Genomic DNA, 27,200 nt, shown 5'->3' with positions numbered 1-27,200 from the left:
TGCCTTATGTTTGCACTGGTGAGGTGTTAACTACACTGGTCTGCAGGGGCAAGGGGTGGAGTTTGTAGTGAATATGCAGTTAGATGATGATTATGTTAAAAATGGAGTTGGAATAAGGGTGAAACAGTTCTTAACACATCTTTCAATAAAGTGCAGGGTGGGATGTAAAGAACATAGATTGCAGATGGCATCAAGGGATGGCAGTGGTGACCTGTGTGAGGACCACTGAAACAAACACCCTGTCCCATGCCAGAATTGAAGCTCCCAGTTCTGTGACTCAGGAATACTTCTGGAGACACAGGTGCACTTTTTGAAGGAGATCCATGCTGAAAGGACTTAATTCCAAGGGGACTGCAGCTGGTGGATGAGTTATACTTGAACAAGGAAACCACTGGGCGCCATATGGGCACTAGGTAACCTGTGCTGGAGAAGGTATTCTCTAAAAAGGCTTGTGCATCATAGTAACATTGTACCTTTATTGTTCAATAAAAATGTGTATTTGATTTCTGCAGAGCTAAGTCTCACCTCAGTCTGGGGATTACAGAAGGTTTTATGCGTTGCTTCCTTCAGGAAGCTGCAAAACAAACGTTCTTGGATTACATTCTCGTGAATTGAAAGTGGACATTTTGGAAAAAAGTCTACAAGGTGCTCATTTTCCTCAGCAAAGTTTTTGATCTTTTGCCTTGAAACTGTGTGCAGCTTCAAGATTGTGTTTGGCCACCTGCCCAGGCGCTGGGATGGAAAGGTGCAAAGCAAATAGCTCCTGATGTCACCTGGGGCTGTCACCACGGGCAGTGGCCGGGCTGAAGGGGAGGAGGATGGAGCTAGAGGGAGAGCTTGGCCCCGAGGCTGCCAGGGCCAGAGGGGATGCTGGCACTCTGGGGGCCGAGCTGCCCGCGCTGTGTGACACGGGGACATCAGTCCCTGCACTGCGGGGAGGGGACAGCGCGGGTGGCTCAGGGATGGCCGCCCTCTGCTGCCCGCAGGGCAAGGGGAATGTCCCTGTCCCAGGGAAAATCCACATGCTCAGGAGGAAACCTGGCTGAGAATACTGCCAACCACACACCTGTCTGTTTTCTGCTTATGAAGTTGTGGGGTTTTTTTGTTTTTGTTTTTTTTTTCCCCTAAGGGAAGGTTTTTCCTAAGTAGGAAAATCTCCTTTCTCAGTTACTTCTGGAGTAATAAAGCTCCTGGTCTTTAGTTCACATTGCTCAGATTTTTCTCCCATAACTGCCAACTATCCTCCTCAGCCTGTTGTGTTGAAGCAAGAGAAATTAAAAATGTGAACGTGTAGTTCAAAGTCTCTCCCTCGCCAAATGTGGATTACTCAATCCACATTTTGACAGAAAATGATTACAGCCATCATTTTATTCTTTTGGAGAAACTTTATTGTTTCTTTCAGAAAGAATAAACGAAAGATGATCACTGAATACATATGCTGTGACCTCACTGGCTGCAGGAGGAGAAATGCAATTAGAAAGTCAGATAAATCGATAGGAAGGATATCAGACCAAGCTCTGAAGGAGGGCAGGATTTGAGCATATTCAGTATTCTGCATTGAATGGGTAGTCCTTGTGAGTTTTGCCCCTGCAGGGAATAGAAGACTTCATTTTAGTCATGATTTTCCTTTCTTGTTTTGCTTAAAGAAGCCACTAAGGTGGGATCTGAACTCTGAAATTGAAGGCTGGATTCAGTCCAGAATTGTTTTCCTCTATAGCATGTCTTTTTTGTGCACTTGGAACATCCCAATTACTTCATCATTCAGGCTCTTTGCATTCTAGGCAGTATTTAGATATAAAATCTCTGTGTATATAGTATTCTTAGCATAGAGGTTTGGAGAAGAATACTGAATGCTACCACTTACATGCTCATTGTATAGACTCTCCAGTTTCTGTTAAAGCTGAAAATAGTTGCCATCTCCTCTTTGGTCAGTTTGAAGTCAAACACCTGAAAAGAGAAACAGCTGGGAATCACCTCTTTGAGCAAACCAGAGAGGTGGTAAGCTCACAGAGGCTGTAAGCAAAATCCACAAAATTAAAGAGCAAGTCTGCAAGGGAGGGTAGCTGGTTAGAAGAGTTGACTGCTTCATGAGAAAGGCATCTCTGTATCACCAAGAATGCATTGGTAGAGGGAATAGAAAAATTCATCCAAAGTTGAAAGTTACACATGCCAGCTGCTGCAGGGCACTTGGCAGGCTCTTGCACCTGCCACTTGTGAGAGATGCATCTTTCTGTCCTGTTCCACAGGCACATCTACAAGATTGCCATATTTCACCTAATCTGTCTAGGCTTTTTGAAATCCCAGTGACCAGCTGCAGCCAAAGACCATTGAATTAACAATAGAGCAGCATGGGTTGTGAACACCACAGCTGTTTTCTTAACACTGCTTGCTCTACATAAGCCTTTTGTGGCTTATGTACATAGACATAAGACACATATACAAGACATCACATAAAGTGACTGTTAGAATTATCAGCATACTAAAAAAAGACTTGGTTCATTCCTGCTCTCCAATTGTAACCTTTAGTTTAGCCCTTAGGAGAGTGTGTAAGCAGACAAAAAGCCTGGTGTTCTTGCCTGAGCAGGGAAGAATGATAAAGGATCTTTTCCCTTGCTTGCAGGGAGAAGCCAAGCCATCCCTGAGGGGCAGCCCCTGCTCACTCCTGATCCCTCACCTGGAAGTTCTCTGCAATGCGCTGTGGGGTGACAGATTTGGGAATCACAATCACATTTCTCTGGATCTGGAAGCGAAGGAGAACCTGCAAAAAGAGACAACTGAATCATTCCTCTTGCTCTGGAGGAAATAGAGCCTGTTCCAATAGCTGTAATCCCTGTTTCCAATCATTCCTGTCCCTGCAGCCCTGGTTGCCCTTCCTGAGGAGCAGAGAGGGAAGTGGTGGAGCCTCACATGAAAGGGCTCCTTTCCCATCCAGGTTTGGGCCAGTCAAGCCTTCCAGCTCTCCCAGACTTCCATCAAGATTTCATTCTCTGCAAGAGGACTTCAGATGAAGACTGAAACATTGCAGCACTTGAAGATGGGTCAAGAAAATGTTTCATGATGACACTTCAAGAGCTCACTTAGGCAGTGTACATTGCCACACAGAAAACAGAACCTGCACTGCTGCCTCTTACCACAGGTGATGGGGAAGAAAGAGCCAGCCTGTCCTCTACATTGTCATTAGGTGTCCTGTGTTACAGGAAGGGGTACCCACAGTCTGTGTCGTTCAAAGTCTCTCCCTTGCTAAATGTGGATTACCCAATCCACATTTTGACAGAAAATGATTACAGCCCCATTTTATTCTTTTGGAGAAACTTGACTGTTTCTTTCAGAAAGAATAAACAGAAGATGATTACTGAATACATATGCTGTGACTTCACAGGCTGCAGGAGGAGAAATGCAATAAGAAAGTCAGATAAATTGATGGGAAGAATATCAGACCAAGCTCTGAAGGAGGGCAGGATATGAACATCTGGCATCCATGTACCTGGGCTGTGGATTTGTTGTGCTTGGCTGCAATCTCTTTGATCTTGGGGTCATCCAGAAGGGAAGGATCCTCTGGCTTAGCCCTACACAGTGGAGAGATAACACCCAAAGTCTGTTTTGAGAACAATGGCTAATAGTACACTCACTGTCTCAGTGCTGCAAGCATTACCCATGCCAGCTCCCTCACCAATTGCCAAGCAGCCTTACCATGGTCTGTCAGGAGAGCCCAGGGGGCTGTAGGCTGTCACAGCAATCCCTTTGGACTGGCAGTAGCTCACCAGCTTCTCCTGGGTAAGGTATGGGTTGCATTCAATCTGCCAGCAGAAGAGTAGAGATTGATGGAATCCAGCTGTACCTCACTGCAGGGATTATCCCCTAATGATAATAATCCCCTTAAAGGCTGCTCTTTGTCCTCATGGGCCACTCTTTGCAAAGTGTTATCAGCTCTAGAGTTCTACAGTGACATTTCTTGTATGTCTGGGTCTTTGTTCTGCATTTCATAAGGCTCACCTCTGGGTTCTTTGGCATGTTCTGAGGTCCTTCTCAGATTTCTAAGCAGTAGCTTAGCAAATATTGAAGACCCCAATGCCCTGTATATTCAGCAATAATGTGGAGTGGGATGAGAAGGACATGCTGCATCTGCTCTGTTCTCCCACCCATCTGTTCTAGACATCAAAGCTCCCTTTCTCAGGAATTGGTGCCCCTTTGTCATGTGCCATAGGAAGGAAAAAGATGGGGGTTTTTTTTCCCTTTCAGCATGCTCTTTTTTTGTAACTACATGCAGAGGAAGAACTGGCAGGCTCTGGAGACTGAGGGAACTCAGTACTCTTAGTGAATATGCAAAAAGTTCTGAATTCAGAACTGTAAGAGTTGTCCGAGTCTGTCCAAGCCCCTTTGAAGGGATAAACTTCTGCAGCTCCTACATACAAAGAGGCAGTGGCTGCTGTATGCAGACAAAGACTAGGTGATTTATATATATGTGTGTGTGTGTGTGTGTGTGTGTGTGTTTAAAAACACTTTATTTTTTTATTTTACATAAATCAGGGTAGATACCAGGAAGCCACTAGTGTGTCAGTAAATGCTGCTTCTGTATAGAAGTTAAAACTGACCTCCCTTTCCAACTGGGTGACTGAATTGTGGATTCTTACATGACAAAAACCACATGATAATTGTGTGAACAATCTTCTATTAATAACAGATTGATGCCATTACTAATAACAGAACAATTACTTTAAGAAGTTCTGGTGTAATCTGTGTACCACAACTTCATTCCCTATCAGAACACAGATCTACAACATCTTTATGAGTACTCAGAAATAATCACAGGCCGTAATTGTGCTGTGTCTGCTTTGTTCTTCCTCTTTGCATCTCCTCATGCAAATTACAAACTGTAATTGGATCTTTATAATCCCACAAAACCTGCGGTCACTCTGCAGCTCACCTGGACATTTGCAGGCTTGTGCTTCAGTCCTGGCTTGTTCAAGACCCTTTCAATCTGCTCGTGGTTGAAGTTGGAGACTCCAATGGCTTTTACCAGGCCAGCATCCACCAGCTCCTCCATGGCCTGGCAGAAAGGGGAGCACAGTCAGCACCAGTGTACAAGACAGACCCTGAAGGAAGTATTAACGATATTATTATAGCCTTGTATATGATTATATACAAGGCCATGAAGGAATTATTCCTTGTGTGGCTTCATTTCCCTTCATGGGCAAGGAAAGACAACTGTTTGGAGCTGCCAAGATTGTCTCTTGGGGAAGAGTGACCTCTGGTGTATTTGTGCCATGTCTTCCATCTCACCCAAACCAAGGGCTCCTTTCTTGAGATGGCAGAAATTCACTCTCAGTTATTTTCACATGGGAAATAAGGATGATCAATGATGTGTTCTTGAGCCAGCACCAGAGGGCTGTTGTGCAGGCTGTGGGTATAATCACAACTAATTTATTTCAGTAGAATGTATTTGAGCAATTTAAGAACAGTGGAGAGGACAGTTCTGTTATGGTCAAGCAGTCTGGCTTGCAGATTCACTAAAGATTATCAACTTGATTGAATATGTATGTTTTAAAAAAGCTGCATTGTATATGGTGCAATAAATACAGAAGAACTTTGTGGCTGCTGAAGGCAATGAAAACATGGAAAAGGCTGCCAGCAACAGAAAACACGATTTCCCACCCTGGCTGAACTCACCTCCCATGTATCTAGAAAATCTGTGTTGCTGGGTATAGCCATGCCTTTGTCATCTGCAGGAAACAGCTCCTCTCCCGCCTGTCAGTAAAAAAAATAAAAAATATTTAAACACTCTTTTTATTAGTTAAATATCAACTTAATACCAAGACAACTGAAGACCATGATGGCTTTAGCTACTAGTACAGAAAATATTAATATGTGTCTACATTGTTCCTGGCAATTTTACCAGCAATCACTCCTAGTAGGAATTATGCAGAATCATTCCTACTAAGAATGTCAAGTGTATCTCCCAGACCAAGCAAAATAGTGACTCACTAAAACATATACAGATAAACAATTGACTAATTTATTGTGGAACAAAAAAGCTTCCTGTAATCATCTACTATTCCTTTAAGAGAGAACTGGGGTAGGTTTTTTTTTGAAGGATCTGTTAAGGTCCCAGGAACATTTAAGTCAGGTTTAAGCTGAGCCACATCTACTGAAGAAGGTTTTATGTAAACACACAGGTGGCCTGTGAGGGGAGCCTCAGCTTAAGCTGGTGGCAAATCAGAACACCCCAGATGTACAAACTCAGAAATAGAACCCCACATCTGCACATTGCTTCACATCCAGTGTGCAGCTGTCAGAGTATTTTGCCATGTCAGAGTATTATGACACTTTTATTCAAGCTCTTTGTTCCCATAAAACTAACCATGACAGCTTTGCATGTGTGACAAACACCTGACAAGCTCAAAAGCAACAGATAGGATGGAGGTCTTAACCTGTCTGCAGCAGAAAGAAAAAGCCAAGACTAGACACAGACTGAGATATCAGATCCTTTGAAGTACATGAAGGATGAGATGTATTTCATGTACTTCTGACATGGATGTCAGAAAGTCTCACCTTTTGAAATCCAAAGTCTGTGGAACAACTTTAAGGCTCCTACAGGAAAGGTCAGATCAATCTGTGCATATTAAGAACTCAGTGATTAAAGAAAGAAATGGAAGACAGAAGCATTCTCTTGTTCTGTGATTCTGTAACACGCAGAGGAAAGAATTTCTGTCAGGGAAAGAATTTCTGTCAGGCAGCAAAGTACATCCTTCCTTCCCTCAAAGCAGGAAAGGATGATTTAGCCCCAAGTTAAGCAGCATGAGTCAGTCTTGCAGCCAGAGGCCTGACCTTGGGGGCTGCCTCTGCCTCTGTGTTATCAGGAGGGCAGAGGACGCTGTGCAGGCAGCTCTGGGGCAGAGATCAGGGCACAGCAGGGCAGGGTGGGCAGCCCTGGGGTAGAGATCAGGGCACAGCAGGGCAGGGTGGGCAGCTCTGGGGCAGGGCTGGCACAGCAGGGCAGGGTGGGCAGCTCTGGGGCAGGGCTGGCACAGCAGGGCAGGGTGGGCAGCCCTGGGGCAGAGATCAGGGCACAGCAGGGCAGGATGGGCAGCTCTGGGGCAGGGCTGGCACAGCAGGGCAGGGTGGGCAGCCCTGGGGCAGAGATCAGGGCACAGCAGGGCAGGGTGGGCAGCTCTGGGGCAGGGCTGGCACAGCAGGGCAGGGTGGGCAGCTCTGGGGCAGAGATCAGGGCACAGCAGGGCAGGGTGGGCAGCTCTGGGGCAGGGCTGGCACAGCAGGCACAGGCTCCTTCTGGAGCAGCAGTGGTGCTGCAAGTGCTCCTGGCTCTGCTGAGGAGCTCTCCCAGGACAGAAAACCCAGGGCCCTGCTGCTACTGTACCTTGAACCCCAGAGGCCAGTGCATGAGGTACAGATCCAGGTAATCCAATTTCAGGTCAGCAAGAGTCTTCTGGCAGGCTCCCTTCACCAGATTCTTCTCATGAAAAGTGGACCACAGCTGGAGAAAAAAACAAAGCAGACTCTGAGCTCCTGGTTAATGCTCTTTCCTGAAGGAAAGAAAGCTAGCACACTTTCTGGGACCATTTCTGCTTAATATGGTTTTTGAACAGTCCCATGAAAATGGAGAATGTGGAACACATCTTAAATAACACTCTATAAAATACAGTGACAAAAAAAAAAAAAAAAAAAAAAAGATTTTACCAAGTATGGGCCTGAACTATTCTCCTAATTACTCCACCCTACAGCACACAGCCTTTCCCCACTACTCTGAATTTCCCCCTATGCATATATTGTCACAAAGCTTTCCCCTGAATCCTCGGTCACCTTACCTTGCTGACAACGAAGAGATCTTCTCTTTTCACAACCCCTTCCTTGATTTTCTGCTGGATCCCTTCCCCAATCTCACTCTCATTCTGGTACACGTAGGCACAGTCGAAGTGGCGGTACCCGGCATCGATGGCAGCCATCACTGCAGCTTTTACCTGCCCAGCTGCAGACTGCAAAAAGAAGGTCAAGAAGATCCCAAATCAAAGCATACAGGCCATTTCTTAGTTATCTAGCAAGTAAAGAAACATACAATTCAAGTAAAATTTTTCCATGCCATGTTCTTAAAGCACTCATCATCTTAAAGATGCAGGCTGCTATAGGAATGTGCTCTTTGTTGACAAAGTGACAAAACTATCTTTTGTCCCTTCAAAAAGGAAAGAAGTTCAGAAGTTGGTTTTTTTTTTCTTCAATTAAGTGAAAAAGCCACTTCATAGACCTAGGGGACTTCACCTCAAACTTAAGGATAGCTAATTGGACAGAAGCCAAAAAGTCCTGCTTGGGCAATTTACTAGAAAAAGAAGAAAGAAACTAATGGCTTTTGTGAGGTGTTTTACCAGGAGCAAGAACCTCTTGCACTTGGCTCAGTTTGTTATTTATTTTGCCTTTTATTAATCTTTTTTGTTTCCAACACTGCAACAGAAGCTATCTTGCTGATTTTATGTTTCTATTAAGTAGAGTTTTTCCATGCCATGTTCTTAAAGCATTCATCATCTCACAAATGCAGAGTTTGAAGCCAGCCTCCAGCCATTTAGCCATAAGTCCAGTCCCAAGCAGGCTCAGCCAACAGCCAGGTGGAGCAGAGCTCCCAGCACTGCCAGAGATGGACCAGGGAAAACCAAGTTTTGTGCCAGGAGCTCTGCAGTGCCCCTTGCTCAATGCTCCTCACTTCCCAGTGCTGTGTCTAGGAAGAGAAACAGCCAAATGGCCCAGCTGGGAGAATTTTAGTTCTGTGGGGAGGGCAGTGGTCTACACCTTAGTCATCCACATCACTTTGGAGTGTTACACTGTGCTCTAGCCCAGCTTGTCCTGGGGCACATCCCACCTGTAATTGGAACCTTATGTCAGCTTCTTCCTTCAGAGACAGAGGAGGTGTGCAATTCTGTGTGTTTCTGTACCCTGCAAGGGCGTGTAAGAGCTGTGCACAAGGAAATGTTGGCATATCTTGTTCACACAAATCCAGCAATGTTTGTTTCTAGGCATTGTACAGATCAGTGGTTTTGTAGCCATCATAACAACGGTGCAAACCTCTTTGTCAGAACTTGCTCAAAACGCATGAATGGTCTTCTAAAGCCACCGGGTGATTCCCGGGGACCTCGCCCAGATTGCACAGCACGGGAGCAGCAGGGAGGGGCTCCAGTGCAGTGGCACGGGAAGGGGCAGGGAGAGGGGCCCGGGGAGCCTGGTCAGGATAGCAGGGGATGGATGGAGGGATGGAGGGGATCCGCGCATCCCTGGCGGCTACGGGAGGGACGGAGCCGCCGCCTCTCCCAGGCTGGGGACACCCAAGCGCCACCTCTCCCCCGCGCAGGAGGGGACGGCAGGGACGGAGGGCACGGCAGGGAACGCGGCTTGGAAAGCAGAGCCGGGGCTGTGCCTGCGGGGACCACCGGAGGGACAGGGCATCCCCGGCAGCATCCGGGGCGGGATGTTGGGGATGGCACCGGGGACGTGTCACCGAGCCGAGCTGTCCCCGCTCCCTGCCCACCCCCGAGCGCTCCGGACCCTCCCGGGGAGATGGCACCGGGGACGTGTCACCGAGCCGAGCCGTCCCCGCTCCCTGCCCACCCCCGAGCGCTCCGGACCCTCCCGGGGAGATGGCACCGGGCGCGGAGCCCGCCCCTCTGATAGCGGCCGCTGTCCCCGTTACCTTCCATGTGCCCAGCCCCACGAGGGGCATCCTGGCCCCGGTGCAGAGCTGCAGGGAGGTGGCCATGGCTCCAGCCGGGAATGCTGCCCGGTAGTACCGCCCGCCGAGCCTTTAAGGACGGCAGAGCCGTGCCCGCCCCGTCCCGGGCCCCGCCCGCCCGGGACAGCCGCAGCCCCGCGGCCCGAGGGACACCGGGCCGGGCCGGCGCTGCTTCTCCCCGAGCCCCCGCAGCTGCAGGGCGGGCTCTGGGCTCCCTCCGAAGGCGGGATAATGCTCTGGGCAGCATCTGAGCATTAACAGGTACCAGTTCCACCAGGCACCCTCTGCCTCTGTGCTGCACCAGACATCTGCTCAACACTGCTGATCTGCCCCAGTCTCTGTTACTCTGGGCTTTTAACAGCCGGACAGCAGCACTGGCTACCAACCAAATCAGTGCAGAGATTTCCAGCAGTTTCAGGTGTTGGTCTCCTGTTGCTTGTTAACCCACAGTCCATGCTAAGGCTTGTGTGGTGGGGTTCGATGGTCTCCAGGATGAGGGAAGAGGGAGAATCTTGACTCCATGTTTCAGAAGGCTGATTTGTTATTTTATGATATAAATTATATTAAAAATGTTGTACTAACACTATACTAAAGAAAGGAGACATCAGAAGGCTAGAAAGGAATGATAATAAAAAACCCGTGACAGCTCACAGCCTCAAGAGAGCTGGCTGTGATTGGTCATTAATTAAAAACAATCCACACAAGACCAATCAAAGATGAACCTGTTGGTAAACCATCTCCAGACCACATCGCACAGCCAGCAGATAATTATTGTTTACATTTCTTTTCTGAGGCTTCTCAGCTTCTCAGGAGAAAAATCCTAGCAAAAGGATTTTCATAAAATATGTCAGTGATAGGCTTGTCCTGCTCAACTGTTCTTTTCAGCATTGCTGTGTCAATGCTTGTTATACCAAATTATTCAACTTTTGATCAAGACAAGGTCTCAATGCTCTTGTGACATAACTGAAAATTGAATAGGGATGATTATTCCCAATTACATTGTTAATGCAAGCTTCTTGGTTTGTTAATTTTAACATAAGAATAGAACTTCCAAACCAGCAGTAGTTCAAATATTTTTTATTTTGGTCAAGAATGAAATTGAACATCAATCTCTATACAGTTTCAGCCTGTAAAAAAGGGACTGAAATAAGGCCCAGTATGAGTTGTTATTCCTCTATAAGTCTGGACACTTCTCCCATTCATTCTTATTTCCCAGAAAGCTTTGGGCTGTACTCTAGAAGTTAATTTTGTCTTTTACCTTCAGTCAGTGATTATGTGATTATTCAGGATGGATTTTTCTCCTGCACTTACATATCCTTAACCCTTCAGCCTTAAATGGTGCTGATGCAAGACAGCAGATAAAAATCAGTTGTTAGTTCCCTTATCTGTTTTCTCCTTTGCTATTACAGCCATGCAGAGACACTCATGTAATGAGAATTATCACAGCCCACATTCTGCTCTTCAGAACAATTGTACAATTCCCTTCCACCAAAGAAGAAACTCCAAAGTCACTGAACACATATCCTATGCCTTTGCTGGGAGGAGGGATACAGTGTGTCAGCTACATAGTGCACAGTTTGAGGCAATGGTAGAAGCTCATTAGACCCTGGGGCCTGAGAGAGGCCAGGAAAAACACTATCTTCAGTACTCTGCATTGAAAGGGTACTCCTTAAGGTTTTTGCACCTGGAGGAAATCAAAGAGGAAGGATTACTCAAGGCTAAAATAATTGCTATATAGAACAACAGTGGGTGTACAGAGGAGCCTTCAAAGGAGGCTCTGAACTGAGTAACTGCAGAGTAAACTTAAAGAGACTTGATAGTATAGAAACAGCCTACAGGACCAACAAGTTCCAGACTTGTTTTGTAATTCAGGCACTGAACAGTGGTGGGACCAAGTTACTTTTTAGATACAGAATTAAAATTCACACTGCTTACAGACAGCAGCAGTTTCTGTGGCCTTGCAGCCAAGACTTCCTGTCTTGGTGCACATTCTGCAAGCAGCTGCGCTCTGTACTGCACAACAGATGGTCATTCCCCACCACAACCACCTGGGTAACAGCCGACATCAATTTACAATACCCCACAGAAAAAAATTACCCAAAGTTTAAAACTGCCTAGTGCTCGCTTGTCCCATATGGACACAGCCAAAGTTACCAACTAGAACTCTCATTTTGGAATTCTAGGCATACAAAGTTTCCTGGAGAATGGATTCACAATGAACACACAGCATGACTTACACTTGCCTCTCAGTCAATACAGTGGAAGTATAACAATAAATGCTTCATGCCCAAAATTATTTCAGATTTCAAAATATACCCAATTCAACAGCTACACCAGTTCCTGTGAGATCAGGATAAAGATCATTGAAAATGTAAGAGTTTGAAGGACACAAACTGTCACTTACGTGACCATTGCACAGATCCTCCAGTTTTTGTTTAAGCTAAGAAGGGTGGCCATCTCCTCTTTAGTCAGTTCAAAGTCAAACACCTAAAAAGAGAAAACCAGCTGGATTTTACTTATTTGAACAAATCAAATCAGAAGCAAGATTCACGAGATTAAAGAACAAGTTCGTATCAGAAAGGATGCTGGGTACAAATGATGGATTCATGAACACAGAAAGGAAAAGAAATACTTTTGGATTTTCTAGACTCTACTGGCAGAGGGAAGAAACAGAAGAAAAGGAGACACCATGTAAGGTGCCTGATGGAAACAGTGTGCTGATAAAACTAACAGCTCTGGCTATTCTTCACTGTAGTTTTCACTGTAGCCTGTAGACTTCCAGACAGACAGGAAGAGCCCAGGCCTCTTGCTGCAGGATGCCATGACAACGGTGATAAAGGATCCAAGCCATCCCTGAGGGCAGCCCCTGCTCACTCCTGATCCCTCACCTGGAAGTTCTCCACAATGCGCTGTGGGGTGACAGATTTGGGAATGGCAATCACATTTCTCTGGATCTGGAAGCGAAGGAGAACCTGCAAGGACAGACAACTGAATCACTGCTCCTGTTCCAACAGCTGCTTTCCTCGAGATATCCCCATTTCTGTGGAGCTGCATTTCAAACCATCCCTGGCCCTGGAAGTGGTGGAAGCCCCCTGGAAGGTCTGGCTTTGGGCCAGTCAATTCCTTTCCTTAGCACCCAGAAGTTTGGCACTACATGCAAGGTTTTCATTTCTTCAAAACAACTTGAGAAATGATAACTGAAGATGAGTCAAGAGTTTTTTCTTGACTGATGGCCAGAGTTAGTAGTAGCATATCTTGCAGGCCACAGAATGTCCAGCCTGCACTGCTTGTTAACAAGACAAAAAAGCAGCATTATTCACAGGTAACACCACAGAGGTTGTTCCCTCTCTTCAGACAGGTTTTCAAATTTCTCTGTTACAGGACGGGGTATCCACTGTCTGGCACCTACCCACCTGTGCTGGGGTTTTGTTGTGCTTGGTTGCAATCTCCTTGATCTTGGGGTCATCCAGAAGGGAAGGTGCGTCTGGCTTAGAACTAGACAAAGTGGGGGAGAAAAGGATGAAACAACACAGAATCACTTCACAGAGATTCTATCTAGCCCCATGAATAAAAAAAGAAAAAATTTATACACCTGCACCATTACTCAGTTAGTCATAAATCACATGAACCCACTTGGAAATTACCCATCAGGACGTCCAAGGGGACAGTATGCTGTCACAGTGATCCCATTGGAGTGGCAGTAGTCAATCAGCTTCTCCTGGGAAAGGTATGGATGAGACTCAATCTGCCAACACAGAAGCATAGACTTAGAGCTGCAAAACTACTGTAGTTTTCCCTTGCTCCAGAGGTTTTTCTGAATCCTAATTTCCTAATTATAGGTTGCCTTCACCTCACCCTGCAGGTGGCCTATGTGACAATACAAGATTGTAATTGTAGTACAAGCTCTGTCTACTTTGTTCTCCCTTTTCCTACCTCCTCATTCAACTGTAATTGGACCTTTATAATCCCTGAGAAGTATTGCCCTGCAGTCACTCTGCAGCTCACCTGATTATTTGCAGGCTTGTGTTTCAGTCCAGGCTTGTTCAAGATTCTTTCAATCTGCTCACGGTTGAAATTGGAGATTCCAATGGCTTTTACCAGGCCAGCATCCACCAGCTCCTCCATGGCCTGGCAGAAAGGGGAGCACAGTCAGCATGCAGTGGGTTAAGACATGACTGAACACATTTTTCCTGACATGCTCTGTTTGTTTTCATGGGAAGAAATGTTTAAATTTTTAAACAATTTTTTAAATGAACATTTTTTTAAACCACATTTTTAAAACCGTGTATTTCCGTGAGTTCTTTCCAATTAATTCTGCATCCATGGCTGAACATTCTGCAGCTGCTGAAGCCAACAGCACTGCTGAGCACAGGAGATGTGACTTTTCCACTTGAGATGAACTCACCTCCCACGTCTGCAGGATATCTGTGTTGCTGGGGACAGCCATGCCTTTGTCATCTGCAGGGAACAGATCCTCTCCTGCCTGTCAGTGACACAGAAAGGGCTTGAAAATCTCTTGACAAATCCACTTGAGTGCTCACAACCACAACATCCTAAACTTCTAGAGCAAGAGTGCTGGTCCTTGTCTACACCCAGTCATTCCTTCTGAGAAGCGCAAGGAATTTAAAGCATTTTTGCCTGTGGCCATTCCCAGCAGAACAGGTTTTTCTGCTGGACCCCTGGAAGTGATGGCTCATCCAAACACCCACAGGGAACAAATCAGTCAGAGCTGCAGCCTCCAGGCTCACATGTGCTCCCTTCAGGGGCTGCTCTTTAGTTCCCACTTAGCAAGAACTGCTTTTATTCTTTTTCCAGGAGGGCATCAACACTTTGGTCTACACAACACCAGATCTACTGAAAAGAGTTATTGTGTGCACTAACAGTTCTTCCATAATGAAACTCAGTGCAAAGCCACCAACACTAGAAAAGTTGGAAGAGGCTCTGTGTACAAGTTATGAAAAGATGCCAAGATTGAACTGTGTTTAGCAGCTGTTTGCTGCTGTCACCACGAGGCAGTTTAATTTTCATGGCTCTGTTCATATAAAGTTAAAATAAAGCATGCAAAAAAGATGAGCATCTCAAAGGCAACAGGTAGAATGGGGAGGGATCAGACTGAGAGGATAAAAAGGCTGTGACTAGAAATATTCAAACTCAGACATCAACTCCTAAACACTCTCACAGAAATTTCACCTTTTAAATTCCTGTCTCAGTGGAACAACACTAAGGCTTCTCAATCTGTACTGCATTAAGGACTTGGTGATTAAAGAGAGAGATGGAAAACAGCAATGCTTTCTTTTGCTCTCTGATTGTCTAGCACACGAAGGAAAACTGCAGAGAAGCAGCAAAAAGCAATCCTGTTCTCACAAGGGGTGATTTTTAGATTAACACACATTGGATTTGCAAGAGAAAAGGAAAGCAACTTGTCTAATGCTTGGAGCTGGGAGAGCTGTTTCTAGGTTCTCTGGTTTTCAGGCCATCATTCCCAGGATCAAAAGGGTACGAAAACAACTGCTTCTGGAGCAAAAGCCTGAGTCACACAGGATCAAGAGGAGCACCAGAGCAGTGCTGGCACAAATAACAGACATGTAATTACCAGCCAGAACAATTGCTGGGCTGTTAAGCCAGGCAAAAGAAACGAAGTTAAGGGCATTGCTGCTACTGTACCTTGAAGCCAAAAGGCCAGTGGACAAGGTAGAGATCCAGGTAAGCCAGCTTCAGGTCTGCAAGAGTCTTCTGGCAGGCTCCCTTCACCAGAGGCTTCTCATGGAAGGTGCACCACAGCTGGAGAGAAAAACAGGGCAGATGTGAGCTCCTGGGGGAAAGCTCCACAGTGCTCTCCTGCACAGCACAGCAATGCTCCCTGTTCTTGGGAATGAGCTGTGCAATGAGGCCTGCCCAGTGCTCTTCACACGCAGCGAGCCTGGGCTGTGTGGCAGCGCAGGAAACAAGAGAAGGGTATCAAGAATTAACTCATTTACTTTACAAACTTTTCCAGTGCTACGGCGTTTAACTGTGTTAAATGTTAGATGTTCCTAGCACAGGTAAAACCAGTGTGTCCATAATCCATGACCATCTGATCCATACCTTACTGACCACGAACAGATCCTCTCGTTTCACAGCACCTTCCTTGATTTTCTGCTGGATGCCCTCCCCGACTTCCTTCTCGTTCTGGTACACATAGGCACAGTCGAAGTGGCGGTACCCGGCATCGATGGCAGCCATCACCGCAGCTGTCACCTTCCCTGGGGGGGACTGGACGGAAAAAAGGGGAGGACAGGTCTCGCTGAGGGATTCTCAGGCGCTGCCCCGTCCCGCAGCGCGGTGCCCGCCTCACCTTCCATGTGCCGAGCCCCATGAGGGGAGCGCTGGCCGCGGCGCCGAGCCGCACGTACCCCGCCATGGCCGCCATGTTTACCCCGCGCCCGCAGCCAATCAGCGGCGCCGCCCAGCGCGAGCCCGCCGCGCCAGCCAATCAGCAGCGGAGCCGGCAGCTAATGGAGCCCGCTGGGCGGTCATGGGGGATGTAGTGAGGGTGGAGCCCGTGTGGGAGGGAGCCCGTGTGGGAGGGAATCCCGGCGTTCCCCAGGGAGAAGGGTGAAATTCCTTACGGAAGGATAAAGGCTGAGCGCAGGGGTGTCCCTGCAGGGATCAGGTCCTGCAGCGCTCTGTCCCTGTGTCCGTGTTTATCCTCCTCGTGCCATGTCCCCGGGTGTTCTGACGCTCGCTCGGTTCCCTGAGAGTGACACCAACATGGCACAAACAGTTTCACTCAAGGGTGTTTGCGACTCATTTCGGAAATGATAAGTACAAATCAGTTCCTTTTAAACGCTTTTCCTTTCAGGGAAAGTGTGTTTTAATGTGTTTTCAAAACTCCTGAAGAACGCTGAGTTTACAGCGAATATCACAAGGATCGCATTGTCCCTGTGCCTTAGGGAAGTGCAGACCGTATTTCAGAAGGAAACACACAAGTGTACAAATAAACGGTAGGCGGCCTTTTAATTTCACTTTAGAAACTGACTTTGCAATTTTGGAGAGGCAAAATATGCTATACAGATTGGTTGTTGAAAGTGCAATGAAAAAGAAATTAATTTATCAACAGGATTCTCCGAGTTCTCCATAATATCCCGTCAGGGCTGCTTAGGAGGCTTTTCTGTTTGCTTGTGCTTGGGGAATTCCCTCAGGCACAAACATAAATCTAAAATATATACTGTTTTCTCTGGATGCCTCTCCCACCCAAGATTTCTGTGCTTCATTTAACTGAAGGCCGACAAGATAATTAGTTTTAATTAAATGTTCCCCCAGGTTTCTGGCAGCGCTGTCAGCTGTCCTCTGCAGGATGTGGCGTTGCAGTTTAACCACACAGGAGAGCAGGGCTGAGAAATGCAATTTGTCCTTCGCTCACTTCATTCTGTGAACTGATGTTCTCCTGTGAAGGCTGGTGCTTGTTTTTCCCAAGGCATGCTGTGAGATTCACCTTGGTGTTTTAAGGTTTTAAGAGAGGATTTTGGGCAGAAGGTTTTGTGTTTTGCTTTGTTTGCCTTGCCCAGACCATGCCAATCCCCAGGAGGTGACACTGTGTCTGTCCTAAAGGTGTGGCTGGGGCTGTGAGATGATGGCAGGGCCTTTGAAAATAGAGTATATGTTGGAACAGAATGTTTACATTGCTAAATAATGTGCATTGGTTCAACTTCCAGATGCTTGTTAAGGCAGGAATAAAACAGGGGGGTAGAGATTCAATCTGATTTCAAGACATTTGCCTCTTTCTTGCATTGAGTCCAGATCAAGCCAGGAGCATCCTCTGAGATCTCACCAATCTCTCTGTGTCTTCTCAAGGGTTTTTTTGCAAGATCTGCGATAATTCTTGTATTTGTCTGTTAAAAACAGGACTGTGGCTGGTGAGAGGGGGATAAGGTGGGTGCTGAGGGATGGCAGGGGAAAATGCTGAGTGTCCCAGGCAGGATCTGTGTCCCCACAGTGCAGCCCACCTCTGTGCATCTCTGGGTGCGAGGGTTTTGGGTTTCTCCTACAGTAGACAGAAAACTTTCTACCAATTAAGTTTTTGCATTTTAAAGTTAATTTTATTTAAAATGCATGACACCTTTGATGAAATTGTGGATCTGTGGGGTGTGTTTGTCAACATCTGGTTTCTGCTGATGCAAGACTGAAGGCAACCAGTGAATAGTGGTGCTGTAGAAAATACTCTTTCCTTCTTCCAAAAGCCCTAAATGTTGTGGGATAAACATCCTATGTCTTCCCTGGCAGATGGCACCAGAGGTCTGGTAAAGGCCACGTTACAAGCACCTTCAGTATTCTGCATGGAAAGGGTATTCCTTGAGATTTTTGGACCTGAAAGACATGAAAGTGACAATGTTATTTTCACCCATGATCTAAATGTGATGTGGAGTTACAGCAAGAATAGGTGGAGATACATGTTCTCCTTTCTCTAATACACACAGAGATGAGTTAAACATCCCATTTTTTTTGTAATTCAAGAGAGTTTCTTGAAAACTAAGAATTAAAAATTACAATGTAATTTGGTTTAAATTTTGGTTTGATTTTTTTAAATTAAAAAAATGTTGATTGTTAAAAATTTTTTGTATTTTGGTTTAAGTTTTGATTTTTTTTAAGAATGAAAATATTAAGCCCTCTCCTGAAAATGTGATTTTTTTTTGGGACAAACCAAAACCAGTTGGAGTTTGAGTTGGTATAATTAAAAAAAAATCAATTTCATGTTACCTAGAAGGTGTGACACAAAATTCCTTGTAAAGAATATTCAGAATTTAAGATTTAGAAGAAAACAAGCAGCATCACTTACACGTTCATTTCACAGATCCTCCAGTTTCTGTTGAAGGACAGAATAGTTTCCATCTCCTCTTTAGTCAGTTCAAAGTCAAACACCTAATTAGAGATACAAGTGGAAATCACTTCTTTGAACAAACCTAAGAGAAACACAAGAGCAGCTCCACACTGCTCCATTTTCACACATGGACCACTGAATTATGAAAAACAACTTGTTTTATGGACAAAAGGGATTATTTTATGAACATTACTGATTCTAGATAAGTTTCTGGCACGTTCTTGTGTGGGGATTCCAAGCAAGCTGTGACCGTGATATTTTCTGAAAAATCCCTTCACCAGGATTTCTTCTCCTGGAAAGATGAGAAGCCTCAGCTTCTGCATGTTTTGCTACTCTGGAATGTGATTTGGAGATTGTTTATCCAAACATGTGAATTGTTTTTAATTCATGACCAATCCCAGTCCAGCTGTGTCGGAACCTGAGGAGTCAGTCATAGGTTTTTATTATTCATTCCTGTTAAACCTTCTGATGTATCCTTCTCTTTCTTTAGTATAGTTTTAGTATAGCATTCTTTAATATAATATATATCACAAAATAATAAATCAGCCTTCTGAGACATGGAGTCAGATTCATCTCTTCCCTCGTCCTGCGGACCCTCACAAACACCACACGCATCCATCCACAAGCCATGGATCAGGGAATGCTATCATGCAAAGATTGCTGATTAAATTCTCAAGAAGTAGGCCTAGTTTAACACTCAGTGAAGTATATCAAGCAGGAAGAAGCCCAGGCCTCTTGCTGCAGGATGCCATGACAAGGGTGATAAAGGATCCAAACCATCCCTGAGGGCAGCTCCTGCTCACTCCTGATCCCTCACCTGGAAGTTCTCCACAATGCGCTGTGGGGTGACAGATTTGGGAATCACAATCACATTTCTCTGGATCTGGAAGCGAAGGAGAACCTGCAAGGACAGACAACTGAATCACTGCTCCTGTTCCAACAGCTGCTTTCCTTGAGATATCCCCACTTCTGCAGAGCTGCATTTCAAACCATCCCTGGCCCTGCAGTCCAGGTTGCACTGCCTGGAGAGCAAAGAGGGAAGGGGTGAAGCCTCACAGGAAACCTCCCTTCCCATCCAGGTGTGGGGCACTCCATTCCTTCTGTTTGGGATTTTAGCAGTCTGTGCAAGGTTTACATTCTCTGCAAGAGGACTTGAGAGGGGTGTGGTATTGACATGCCCTCTGAACAGAGAGAAGCTGTGAGAGAAGCAGGGAAAAGAATTGAAAACAATTCTTACCTCATTTACTACTCCTGTGTTTGTACTCATGTAGAATGTGTTCTAGAGATTGTTTACCCACAGTGATTACTTGATTAGATTGTAGTAGATTTTTTTAATGTTAATTAGTGTATCAAGTCCAAGCTGTCAGGAGACAGTCAGGAGTTTTCTTTAGTATTCTTAAATATTCTTTGTAGTATTAATATATTATATATTATATATTATATATATATATATATAACATATATAATATATAATATATACTATATAATATATATTATATATAGTGTGGTAATATAATATAATATAATATAATATAATATAATATAATATAATTTTAATGAAAGGAGTGTTCAGCATTCCAAAGCCTTAAAGTCAGATACCAATAATTTCCTGCCTCGGTGGTCACCTGTGACTACTATAGAGGGGAAGTGACATCTGAAGGTGGTGAAGAATCTTTTTGATGGCCAAAGAGTTAATAGTGTGTCCTGGAGGTAATACAATAAAAAAAAAATCTGCATTGTTATGGAAAAATGAGAGGAGTGACACAATTCCTGGGGAAGGGACAGAGACACTTTCTGGAGCTCTGTTGTCCTGCATTGGGAAGGAGTACCCACCTGTGCTGGGGTTTTGTTGTGCTTGGCTGCAATCTCTTTGATCTTGGGGTCATCCAGAACGGAAGGATCCCCAGGCTTAGCCCTACACAGAGGAAACAAATCAGTGGCCAGAAACCTCCACAGAAAGATCCAGCACAGCAACAGAGGTCTGTGTTTAAATAAGAAGTGAGTGGTGTATGTGTAGTATCAGGGCTTCAGTCATAACCCCCAGCACCTCCCTGGCAGATTGCAAAGCAAATTTACCATGGTCTGTCAGGAGAGCCAAGGGGACAGTATGCAGTCACAGCCAGCCCTTTGGACTGACAGTACTTGATCAGCTTCTCCTGGGTGAGGTATGGATGAGATTCAATCTGCCAACACAAAAACAAAGAGTCTGACAGTGGCAGAACTGCTGCAGTATTGTTGTGCTCCATAAATTATCTCCTGGTCCAATTAGAGTCTGCTTTTCCCCCCTAATTTGACCTCATCCTTGCATGATGATACCCATCCTCGTTATTAAGCTGCCTATTTTGATACAAAGGGCTTATACAGTTTTTGCTGGAGGGGTTTTACAAAGCTCATCTCTGGGTTCTTTATTATTCCAGAAAGGCTGTTTTCAGGGAACTTCTCCAGCATCCTTAAACAGTGGTTGAACAAGGTGATAAAAAAAATAGGAGTGTCCAAGTGGTGTACTCTGAAATGTCCATAGAGAGGGATTTAAAGTACATGCTGTATCTTCTCTGTTCACCCTTTTCCCATCTCCTCATTCCACTGTGGGATCTTTACAATCCCACAAATCCAGTCACCTGCAGTCACTCTGCAGCTCACCTGGACATTTGCAGGCTTGTGCTTCAGTCCTGGCTTGTTCAAGATTCTTTCAATCTGCTCATGGTTGAAGTTGCAGAATCCAATGGCTTTTACCAGGCCAGCATCCACCAGCTCTTCCATGGCCTAAAACAGCAAAATCATCATCCAATGTGCAAGGCAGCTTGTGATGATGTTCTTCCTAACGTGACTTGTTTCCCACCATGAGCAGCACAAAGTTAGAAATTGCAAAGTTCTCTGAGGGAAAAGCAGGTGTTGGCACATGAATGCCATCTCACCCAAGCCCAAATGCTCGTTCCCTGAGTGTGAAGAAATTCACACTGAGTTGCACGAGGAGAAGAATGATGATACTTGGTAATCCACTGTTGTGCAAGCTTTGGAGGGCTGTCCCACACATTATAGGCCAGATCTCAACCTAAAATGTCTTTATTTCTGTGAAATTTGTTTGAGCAACTCAAGAAAGGCCCAAGAGCAGTGGTGAAAACAATTGTACAGTTGTTATCGTTCCACAGTGAACTTTTGCTAGCTTCAGTCTGGTGTGCAGCTCCACTGGAAGTGCTTGTGCAGCTCCAGTCAAGTAAGAGCTCAGAGAATAGGGATAACCAGGGAAGGATTGAGTATGCCCATTACGAAAAGCTGTTCTGTGCTGCCTTATGTTCCTTCCAGGCAATTTTGTGTGAACAAGACAACAGATCTGTGACTGCTGAAGGTAATGGGAGCATGGCAAAGACTGATGAGGACAGAGGGCGTCCCTCTTCTGCTGTGGCTGAACTTACCTCCCACGTCTGTAGAAGATCACTGTTGCTGGGTATGGCCATGCCTTTGTCATCTTTGGGAAACAATTCCTCTCCCGCCTGTTAGAGAGAGAGAGAAGGCTTGAAATAATCTCTGCTGAGACATTAGCTGTGTGAAATCACCCAACAGGGATGTAAGGAGCTAAAGCTAATATTGCATTAAAAAATCAAATAACTCTCACCATAACTTAACTAGTTCTTCAGTCACTTCTTAGTTCATACATTTTTGTCATCTATTATCCCAATAAAGACAGGTGTTTCTGCTGGACCCTCTCAAGTGATGATTCAGAAAGTGCATGCAGGGAAGTGGTTAACTTATAGAACCATGTTCTGAAGTCTTACATGAGTTCACTCCATGTATTGTTCAAATAACAGTTTCTTTAGGTGTTTTTAAAAAGCTCTGTGGAGGATTGACTTTGGCCCTGTGAACACATTTATACTGGAGTGCATCTGCTGACACAGGTCCCATGAGGAGGCTCACTATTGAAATTGCTGTATTAGAAAGTTTATAACAGCCTGTGACTAGACAGTATAGCCAAAGTATTTTGAAATATTGGAATTATCTAAATGGCACAATATTGTGCAGTTTCACTTGACAACTTTGTCCATGTAAGGCTGACTAAAACAATATTGGAGGAATGGAGTTGAGTTCAAAAGCATAAGGGAGAATAGAGATTTTGACAGGTATCTTTTTGAAATCCAAAGTCTGTGAAACAACGCTAAGGCTCCTACAGGCAAGGTCAGCTCAATCTGTACTGTATTAACAATTTGGTGATAAAAGAGAGAAATGGGAAATGGAAGTGTTTACTTGCACTGTGTGATTCTGCAACCTGCAGGGGAAAGAATTCAGGCATCAAAATGCACGCCTCTGTAAAGGAAAGGGAAGGGAAAGAGGCACAGCTTTTGCTTGCAGCCAGAGGCCTGACCTTGTGTCTGGGGCTGCCTCTGTGTTATCAGGAGGGCAGAGGACGCTGTGCAGCACTGGGGCAGAGATCAGGGGCACAGCAGGCACAGGCTCTTTCTGGAGCAGTGCTCCTGGCTCTGCTGAGGAGCTCTCCCAGGAATTCTCTCTGGAATCTCTCTGGATTTCAAAAGGACCTGCTGCTACTGTACCTTGTAGCCAAAGGGCCAGTGGATGAGGTAGAGATCCAGGTAATCCAACTTCAGCTTGGCAAGACTCTTCTGGCAGGCTCCCTTCACCAGAGGCTTCTCATGAAAGGTGCACCACAGCTGGAGACAAAAAGGGCAGGTGTGAGCTCCTGGTTAATGCTCTGGGTGCTCTCCTGCACAGCTCAGGAATGCTCCCTGTTCTTTGGAAGGTGGTGTGACATGAGGCCAGCCTAGTGCTTGTCAGATGTGGCAGGCTCTGGGCTGGGCCTGGCCTGGCCTGTGGCTCTGGGGGCAGTGTCAGTGCCAGTCTCTGGTTCCATGAGCTCACCCATCATTTGTGCTACCCCTTTTCTCAGGGTGTGCCTTGGCTGTAGGGGGCTTCCAGAGGCAGTGCTGTACCTGAGTGTTGTTCTTGAGCATGCACAGAGCTCTGCACTGCATGTAGCAGGCAAAGCCAAGAAGGTACAGGACAAATCACAAAGAGTGGTTGCCACCAACCTTAGGTAAGAATTAACTCCAGATTCCAGCTAAGTAGTCTGATTTTTGTAATAGGAAAGAAAACCCCCCAACTCCACCTTCCCCAGGACATGTGCTGAGCTGATTACAGTGTCCCAAGGTGCCCAGAACACTTCCTCCCATGTCAGGGACACCCCTGTGGGAGTGCTCTGAGCCCAAGTGCTGGAACAAGCAGCAGGCAGTGACAGCCTGTGTGCTCTGCTGTGCTTTAGCATCAGCAGGGTGTGATCAGCAAACTGCTAATGACACTGAGGGCTCTCTGACCTCTGCATCACTACCTTGCTTGGGGCTACCTCGTCCCTCTGCCTTTTCCTGCTTCCCTTCTTTTGCAAGAATCAATCCATCCCCCAGGACTGCTGGGTCACAGCAGGGTGCAGACACAGTGTATCCTTCCTAACTCTCCGTGCAGGATGGGTGGAGCTGTAAGCTTGTGTCAGGAGCGACCTGAACGCTGTTCTGATTTGCTTTATCCTACCGCATCAAGTTTGTCTCCATTACTTACCTTCCTGCTAGGAAAATACTCCACACAAAGCATTCCCTCAGCTGTGCTCCAGGATCATTGGATCCTTACCTTGCTGACAACAAAGAGATCTTCTCTTTTCACAACCCCTTCCTTGATTTTCTGCTGGATCCCTTCCCCAATCTCACTCTCGTTCAGGTAGGCGTAGGCACAGTCGAAGTGGCGGTACCCGGCATCGATGGCAGCCATCACTGCAGCTTTTACCTGCCCAGCTGCAGACTGGAAAAATGCATAAATATTAAGAATCTCAAAACAGTGCTTGTAAAACATCTGTATTCTAGCAAAATAAAACCATGTTAAGGAAAGAAATCCCCCCCCCCCCCCCCAATCCATGTTGGTGGGTTGTTTTTTTCCCTTTACATAAACACTATTTCTTGCAGTGATAAACATGGACTCCAGGGTTGGAAATCAACCTGCAGCCATTTATCTGTAGCTCCACTCCAACTCACTCTCAGCCCAAGAGCCAGGCAGAGCAGAGCCCCAGGCAGCAGGACAGCTCTCCAGAGCTGGGCCAGGGGCACTGCAGCTTTTTGGGAGCTCTGCAGTGCAGCTGCTTTACTCTCTCTTACCTTCCAGGTGCCCAGCCCCACGAGGGGCATCTTGGCAGAGGTGTTCAGCTGCACATGGGCTGCCATGGTCCTGCACTCCCTCCTGGCTGCCTCACCACAGCTGCCTCTTGCCTGTCTGGTTTGACAGTGGCCACTGGCCAGGGCAGGGGACAATGCTGGGCTGTCACTGGTGCTCTGGGTCCTCCCATATCCAGCAAACAAGGCTGTGGCTTTTCCCCTGCACACCCAGCTCACAAAGGTTAATGTGAAAGCTGAAATCAATTAAAAATTGACAAGGTGATTTACTTGGGGCGTGGCAGCAGCGCGCCCTGCGGACCTTTACCTTATCAAAAGATAAGGCTTGAGGGCAGGTGTGTCCTGATCAGGCTGGTGTTTCTGCTGGGATCAGCTCCTGTAGTGCCCTGTCCTGTCCCCGTGTCTCTCTTGTGCCATGTGCTGAGTGTTCTGATGCCCTGTTGCAGTTCCCCCCATAGATTTCCTGAGAGAGAAGGTTTCCTGCAGTGAAAGTGCCCAGGTTTCATTCCTGCCCAGTCCCTGGGCAGGGTGTGATGCAGAGGCCCCTCATTTCCAGAGCTGCTCCCTCACTGCTGGGTGTGTGAGTGTGGGCTGAGCCCTTGGTGCGTCCCCACCACAGTGCTGGTGGCCTGGGCTGGTCTCACATTGACAGAGCCTTGTCACTCTGTGTGCTGATGCTGGAGAAACCTCAGTGTGAGGTTGCAGAGGTGGGAGTTCCTTTTTTTGCACCCTCTCCAAAGGTGTTGGTAGCCACTCCTCAGGCTGAAAGGTGAGGCACTGTGTAGAACAGGGAAGTTCACACAGGGCAGGCATGCCAAATGTGGGAAGTAAAATTAAATCCCTGTTTTTCCCCAGTCTTAACAGGATCATTTTACCCTCTGGTAAAATTCCAGAACTGCTTCTTCTTTTCTTCTTTCTTTTCTTCTTTCTTTTTTTCTTTCTTTTTTTCTTTTCTTCACTTCTCCTTGTTTTATTATTGTGAGCAGCAGTCATATCTCTATGGCTTGTTTTTTTTAGCAGCCAGTGCAGTCATAAAAGAGTTTAATAATGCAAAGACATGTGAGTGTAGAAGAGAAAAGGTGTCCTATAGCTTCATAGTCATTTGGAATGCCATATATTATTACTGCCACAAACTAACACACCCTTTAGCACAACACCAGAGCAGGATCCAGGGTGGATGGATGTGTTTTAACGTTTGCACACACGGGGGCAGAGTTAAACTTGTGTGTGGCCACAGCTTTTACATTTCTTCAGTCCTAACTCAGCAGATTGAATTGGGTATTGTATTCCTTAGATTTTGTAATAAGGAGAAGTAGGAAGGTCTCTCTTCCTCTGCCTCTTTTCCTAAAAAAGGATAGGAAGAAAAAAAATAAAGGTGGCTCACATTTATAATAAATAGACCTGAAAACTTTCTGGTAGGGACTCAAAAGATACAAACCTGAGGAAATTAGCCAGTTATCACTAACATACCTATCAGATCCTTAAATTAAAGACACAAAAACTAATTTCCTTTTCCCTGCTGTCTTTTGCACTGAAATATATGAGACAGTCTCCTGCTTCAGCTCACCACTCTGTCTCAAAGATGTTCCCAAACTTGCACTTTTAAGCATTGTTATGCACGTGGAGGGGAAATCAAGTCTGTTTTCTCCCTCCTGTTAACAAGGCACTTACCTTCAACATTTATGTCCAAGGAGAAGCAGGAGGACTACCTAAAATTTAGTATGGTTGGATTTCCTAAAGCTGTGGGGACTGTGGGCCATGTGCAGCTGGTGGGAAGCGGAGTGTGCTGCACAGACCTGGGCTGGTAACTGACATTTGCAGCCAGGGGCTGCTTCCCTTGGGAAGTTTGCCATGGATCCAGCAGCATGGAAATGAGCCATTTGTTAGAATGTCTGCCAACAGTGCCAGCTCTTTGTTCTATCAGTGCAGCACCAAACTCTGCCTAACCTATTCTGCATGTTGTGATTTCAGCACTGTGCCTCATCCCCAGAGATCCCCTGTGTTCCCCCTGCAGCTCACAGTGCAGCGGTGGTGGCTCAGCAAAATGGGGAGAGAAAATTCCTCACTCTGCATCCCAGTGTTGGCCTGGCCATGCTGGCCTCTGGGGGACAAACCAAGAACAGAAAGAAGAAGGATTGACCTTTTCCTTCTTCCCAAGAACATTCCCCACTCTGCAGTCTAAACCAGCGAGCTCAAGAGGTGCTGGGATATCATGCAAAGCTGAGGAAGTGGCTGCTCAAAATGGCATTTTTTATAATTTCTCTCACTCACTGTATGTCAGCCTCTGGAGCAAGAAGGGCTTTCCAGAAGGAATAGTCAAAGTCTGACCTTTACAAGCACTGGGCACAGCAGAAGTTGTTTCAGAAGTTGTTTCAAAAGACTGAATCTATTTAGGGTTCTGAGAAAAATCCAGCCAGTTGTGTTCTGAAGCTGGAGTAATTTTTCCTGTTGCAAA

The 27,200-nt window shown here is 45.9% G+C and overlaps 3 protein-coding genes across 3 annotated transcripts; all 3 read right to left on the bottom strand.

Annotated features, from left to right (window-relative positions):
• Positions 1-1,373: 1,373 nt before the first annotated feature.
• On the bottom strand, positions 1,374-9,779 carry LOC131557937 (aldo-keto reductase family 1 member B1-like). The gene is made up of 10 exons (XM_058805442.1): positions 9,689-9,779; positions 7,824-7,991; positions 7,376-7,492; positions 5,668-5,745; positions 4,925-5,047; positions 3,691-3,797; positions 3,485-3,566; positions 2,675-2,758; positions 1,865-1,947; positions 1,374-1,587 (listed from the first exon to the last, which is right to left on the bottom strand). The coding sequence occupies exons 1-10, from the start codon at positions 9,752-9,754 to the stop codon at positions 1,545-1,547; spliced, it is 951 nt and encodes a 316-aa protein (XP_058661425.1). The 5' UTR covers positions 9,755-9,779; the 3' UTR covers positions 1,374-1,544.
• A 1,009-nt stretch (positions 9,780-10,788) lies between these two features.
• Positions 10,789-16,139, bottom strand: LOC131557936 (aldo-keto reductase family 1 member B10-like). Its single transcript, XM_058805441.1, has 10 exons — positions 16,062-16,139; positions 15,812-15,979; positions 15,392-15,508; positions 14,133-14,210; positions 13,733-13,855; positions 13,372-13,472; positions 13,141-13,222; positions 12,616-12,699; positions 12,132-12,214; positions 10,789-11,411 (listed from the first exon to the last, which is right to left on the bottom strand). Exons 1-10 carry the CDS (start codon positions 16,134-16,136, stop codon positions 11,369-11,371), a joined length of 954 nt encoding a protein of 317 aa, XP_058661424.1. The 5' UTR covers positions 16,137-16,139; the 3' UTR covers positions 10,789-11,368.
• Positions 16,140-17,837: 1,698 nt separating this feature from the next.
• Positions 17,838-24,829, bottom strand: LOC131557598 (aldo-keto reductase family 1 member B7-like). Its single transcript, XM_058804939.1, has 10 exons — positions 24,731-24,829; positions 24,213-24,380; positions 23,129-23,245; positions 21,998-22,075; positions 21,225-21,347; positions 20,661-20,767; positions 20,418-20,499; positions 19,402-19,485; positions 18,543-18,625; positions 17,838-18,073 (listed from the first exon to the last, which is right to left on the bottom strand). The coding sequence occupies exons 1-10, from the start codon at positions 24,794-24,796 to the stop codon at positions 18,031-18,033; spliced, it is 951 nt and encodes a 316-aa protein (XP_058660922.1). The 5' UTR covers positions 24,797-24,829; the 3' UTR covers positions 17,838-18,030.
• Positions 24,830-27,200: the final 2,371 nt, after the last annotated feature.

The sequence above is a fragment of the Ammospiza caudacuta genome, chromosome 5, assembly GCF_027887145.1.
Source record: "Ammospiza caudacuta isolate bAmmCau1 chromosome 5, bAmmCau1.pri, whole genome shotgun sequence".
NCBI lineage: Eukaryota > Metazoa > Chordata > Aves > Passeriformes > Passerellidae > Ammospiza > Ammospiza caudacuta.
This window is presented reverse-complemented; position numbering and strand designations above follow the sequence as displayed.

Bases quoted from the DNA above. Each gene is read 5' to 3' on its own strand.
- LOC131557937 (XM_058805442.1), bottom strand. From the start codon at position 9,754: ATGGCCACCTCCCTGCAGCTCTGCACCGGGGCCAGGATGCCCCTCGTG. The intron at 7,992-9,688 runs GTAACGGGGACA...TTCTTTTTGCAG, and splicing joins TGGGGCTGGGCACATGGAAG to TCTGCAGCTGGGCAGGTAAA. The intron at 2,759-3,484 runs GTACATGGATGC...CTCTTTTTGCAG, and splicing joins ACAACAAATCCACAGCCCAG to GTTCTCCTTCGCTTCCAGAT.
- LOC131557936 (XM_058805441.1), bottom strand. From the start codon at position 16,136: ATGGCGGCCATGGCGGGGTACGTGCGGCTCGGCGCCGCGGCCAGCGCT. The intron at 13,856-14,132 runs GTGAGTTCATCT...CCTTTCTGCCAG, and splicing joins ATATCCTGCAGACGTGGGAG to GCCATGGAGGAGCTGGTGGA. The intron at 13,473-13,732 runs GTGAGCTGCAGA...CTGTGTTGGCAG, and splicing joins ACAAGCCTGCAAATAATCAG to ATTGAGTCTCATCCATACCT.
- LOC131557598 (XM_058804939.1), bottom strand. From the start codon at position 24,796: ATGGCAGCCCATGTGCAGCTGAACACCTCTGCCAAGATGCCCCTCGTG. The intron at 23,246-24,212 runs GTAAGGATCCAA...TTTTGTCTCCAG, and splicing joins ATCTCTTTGTTGTCAGCAAG to CTGTGGTGCACCTTTCATGA. The intron at 20,768-21,224 runs GTGAGCTGCAGA...TTGTGTTGGCAG, and splicing joins ACAAGCCTGCAAATGTCCAG to ATTGAATCTCATCCATACCT.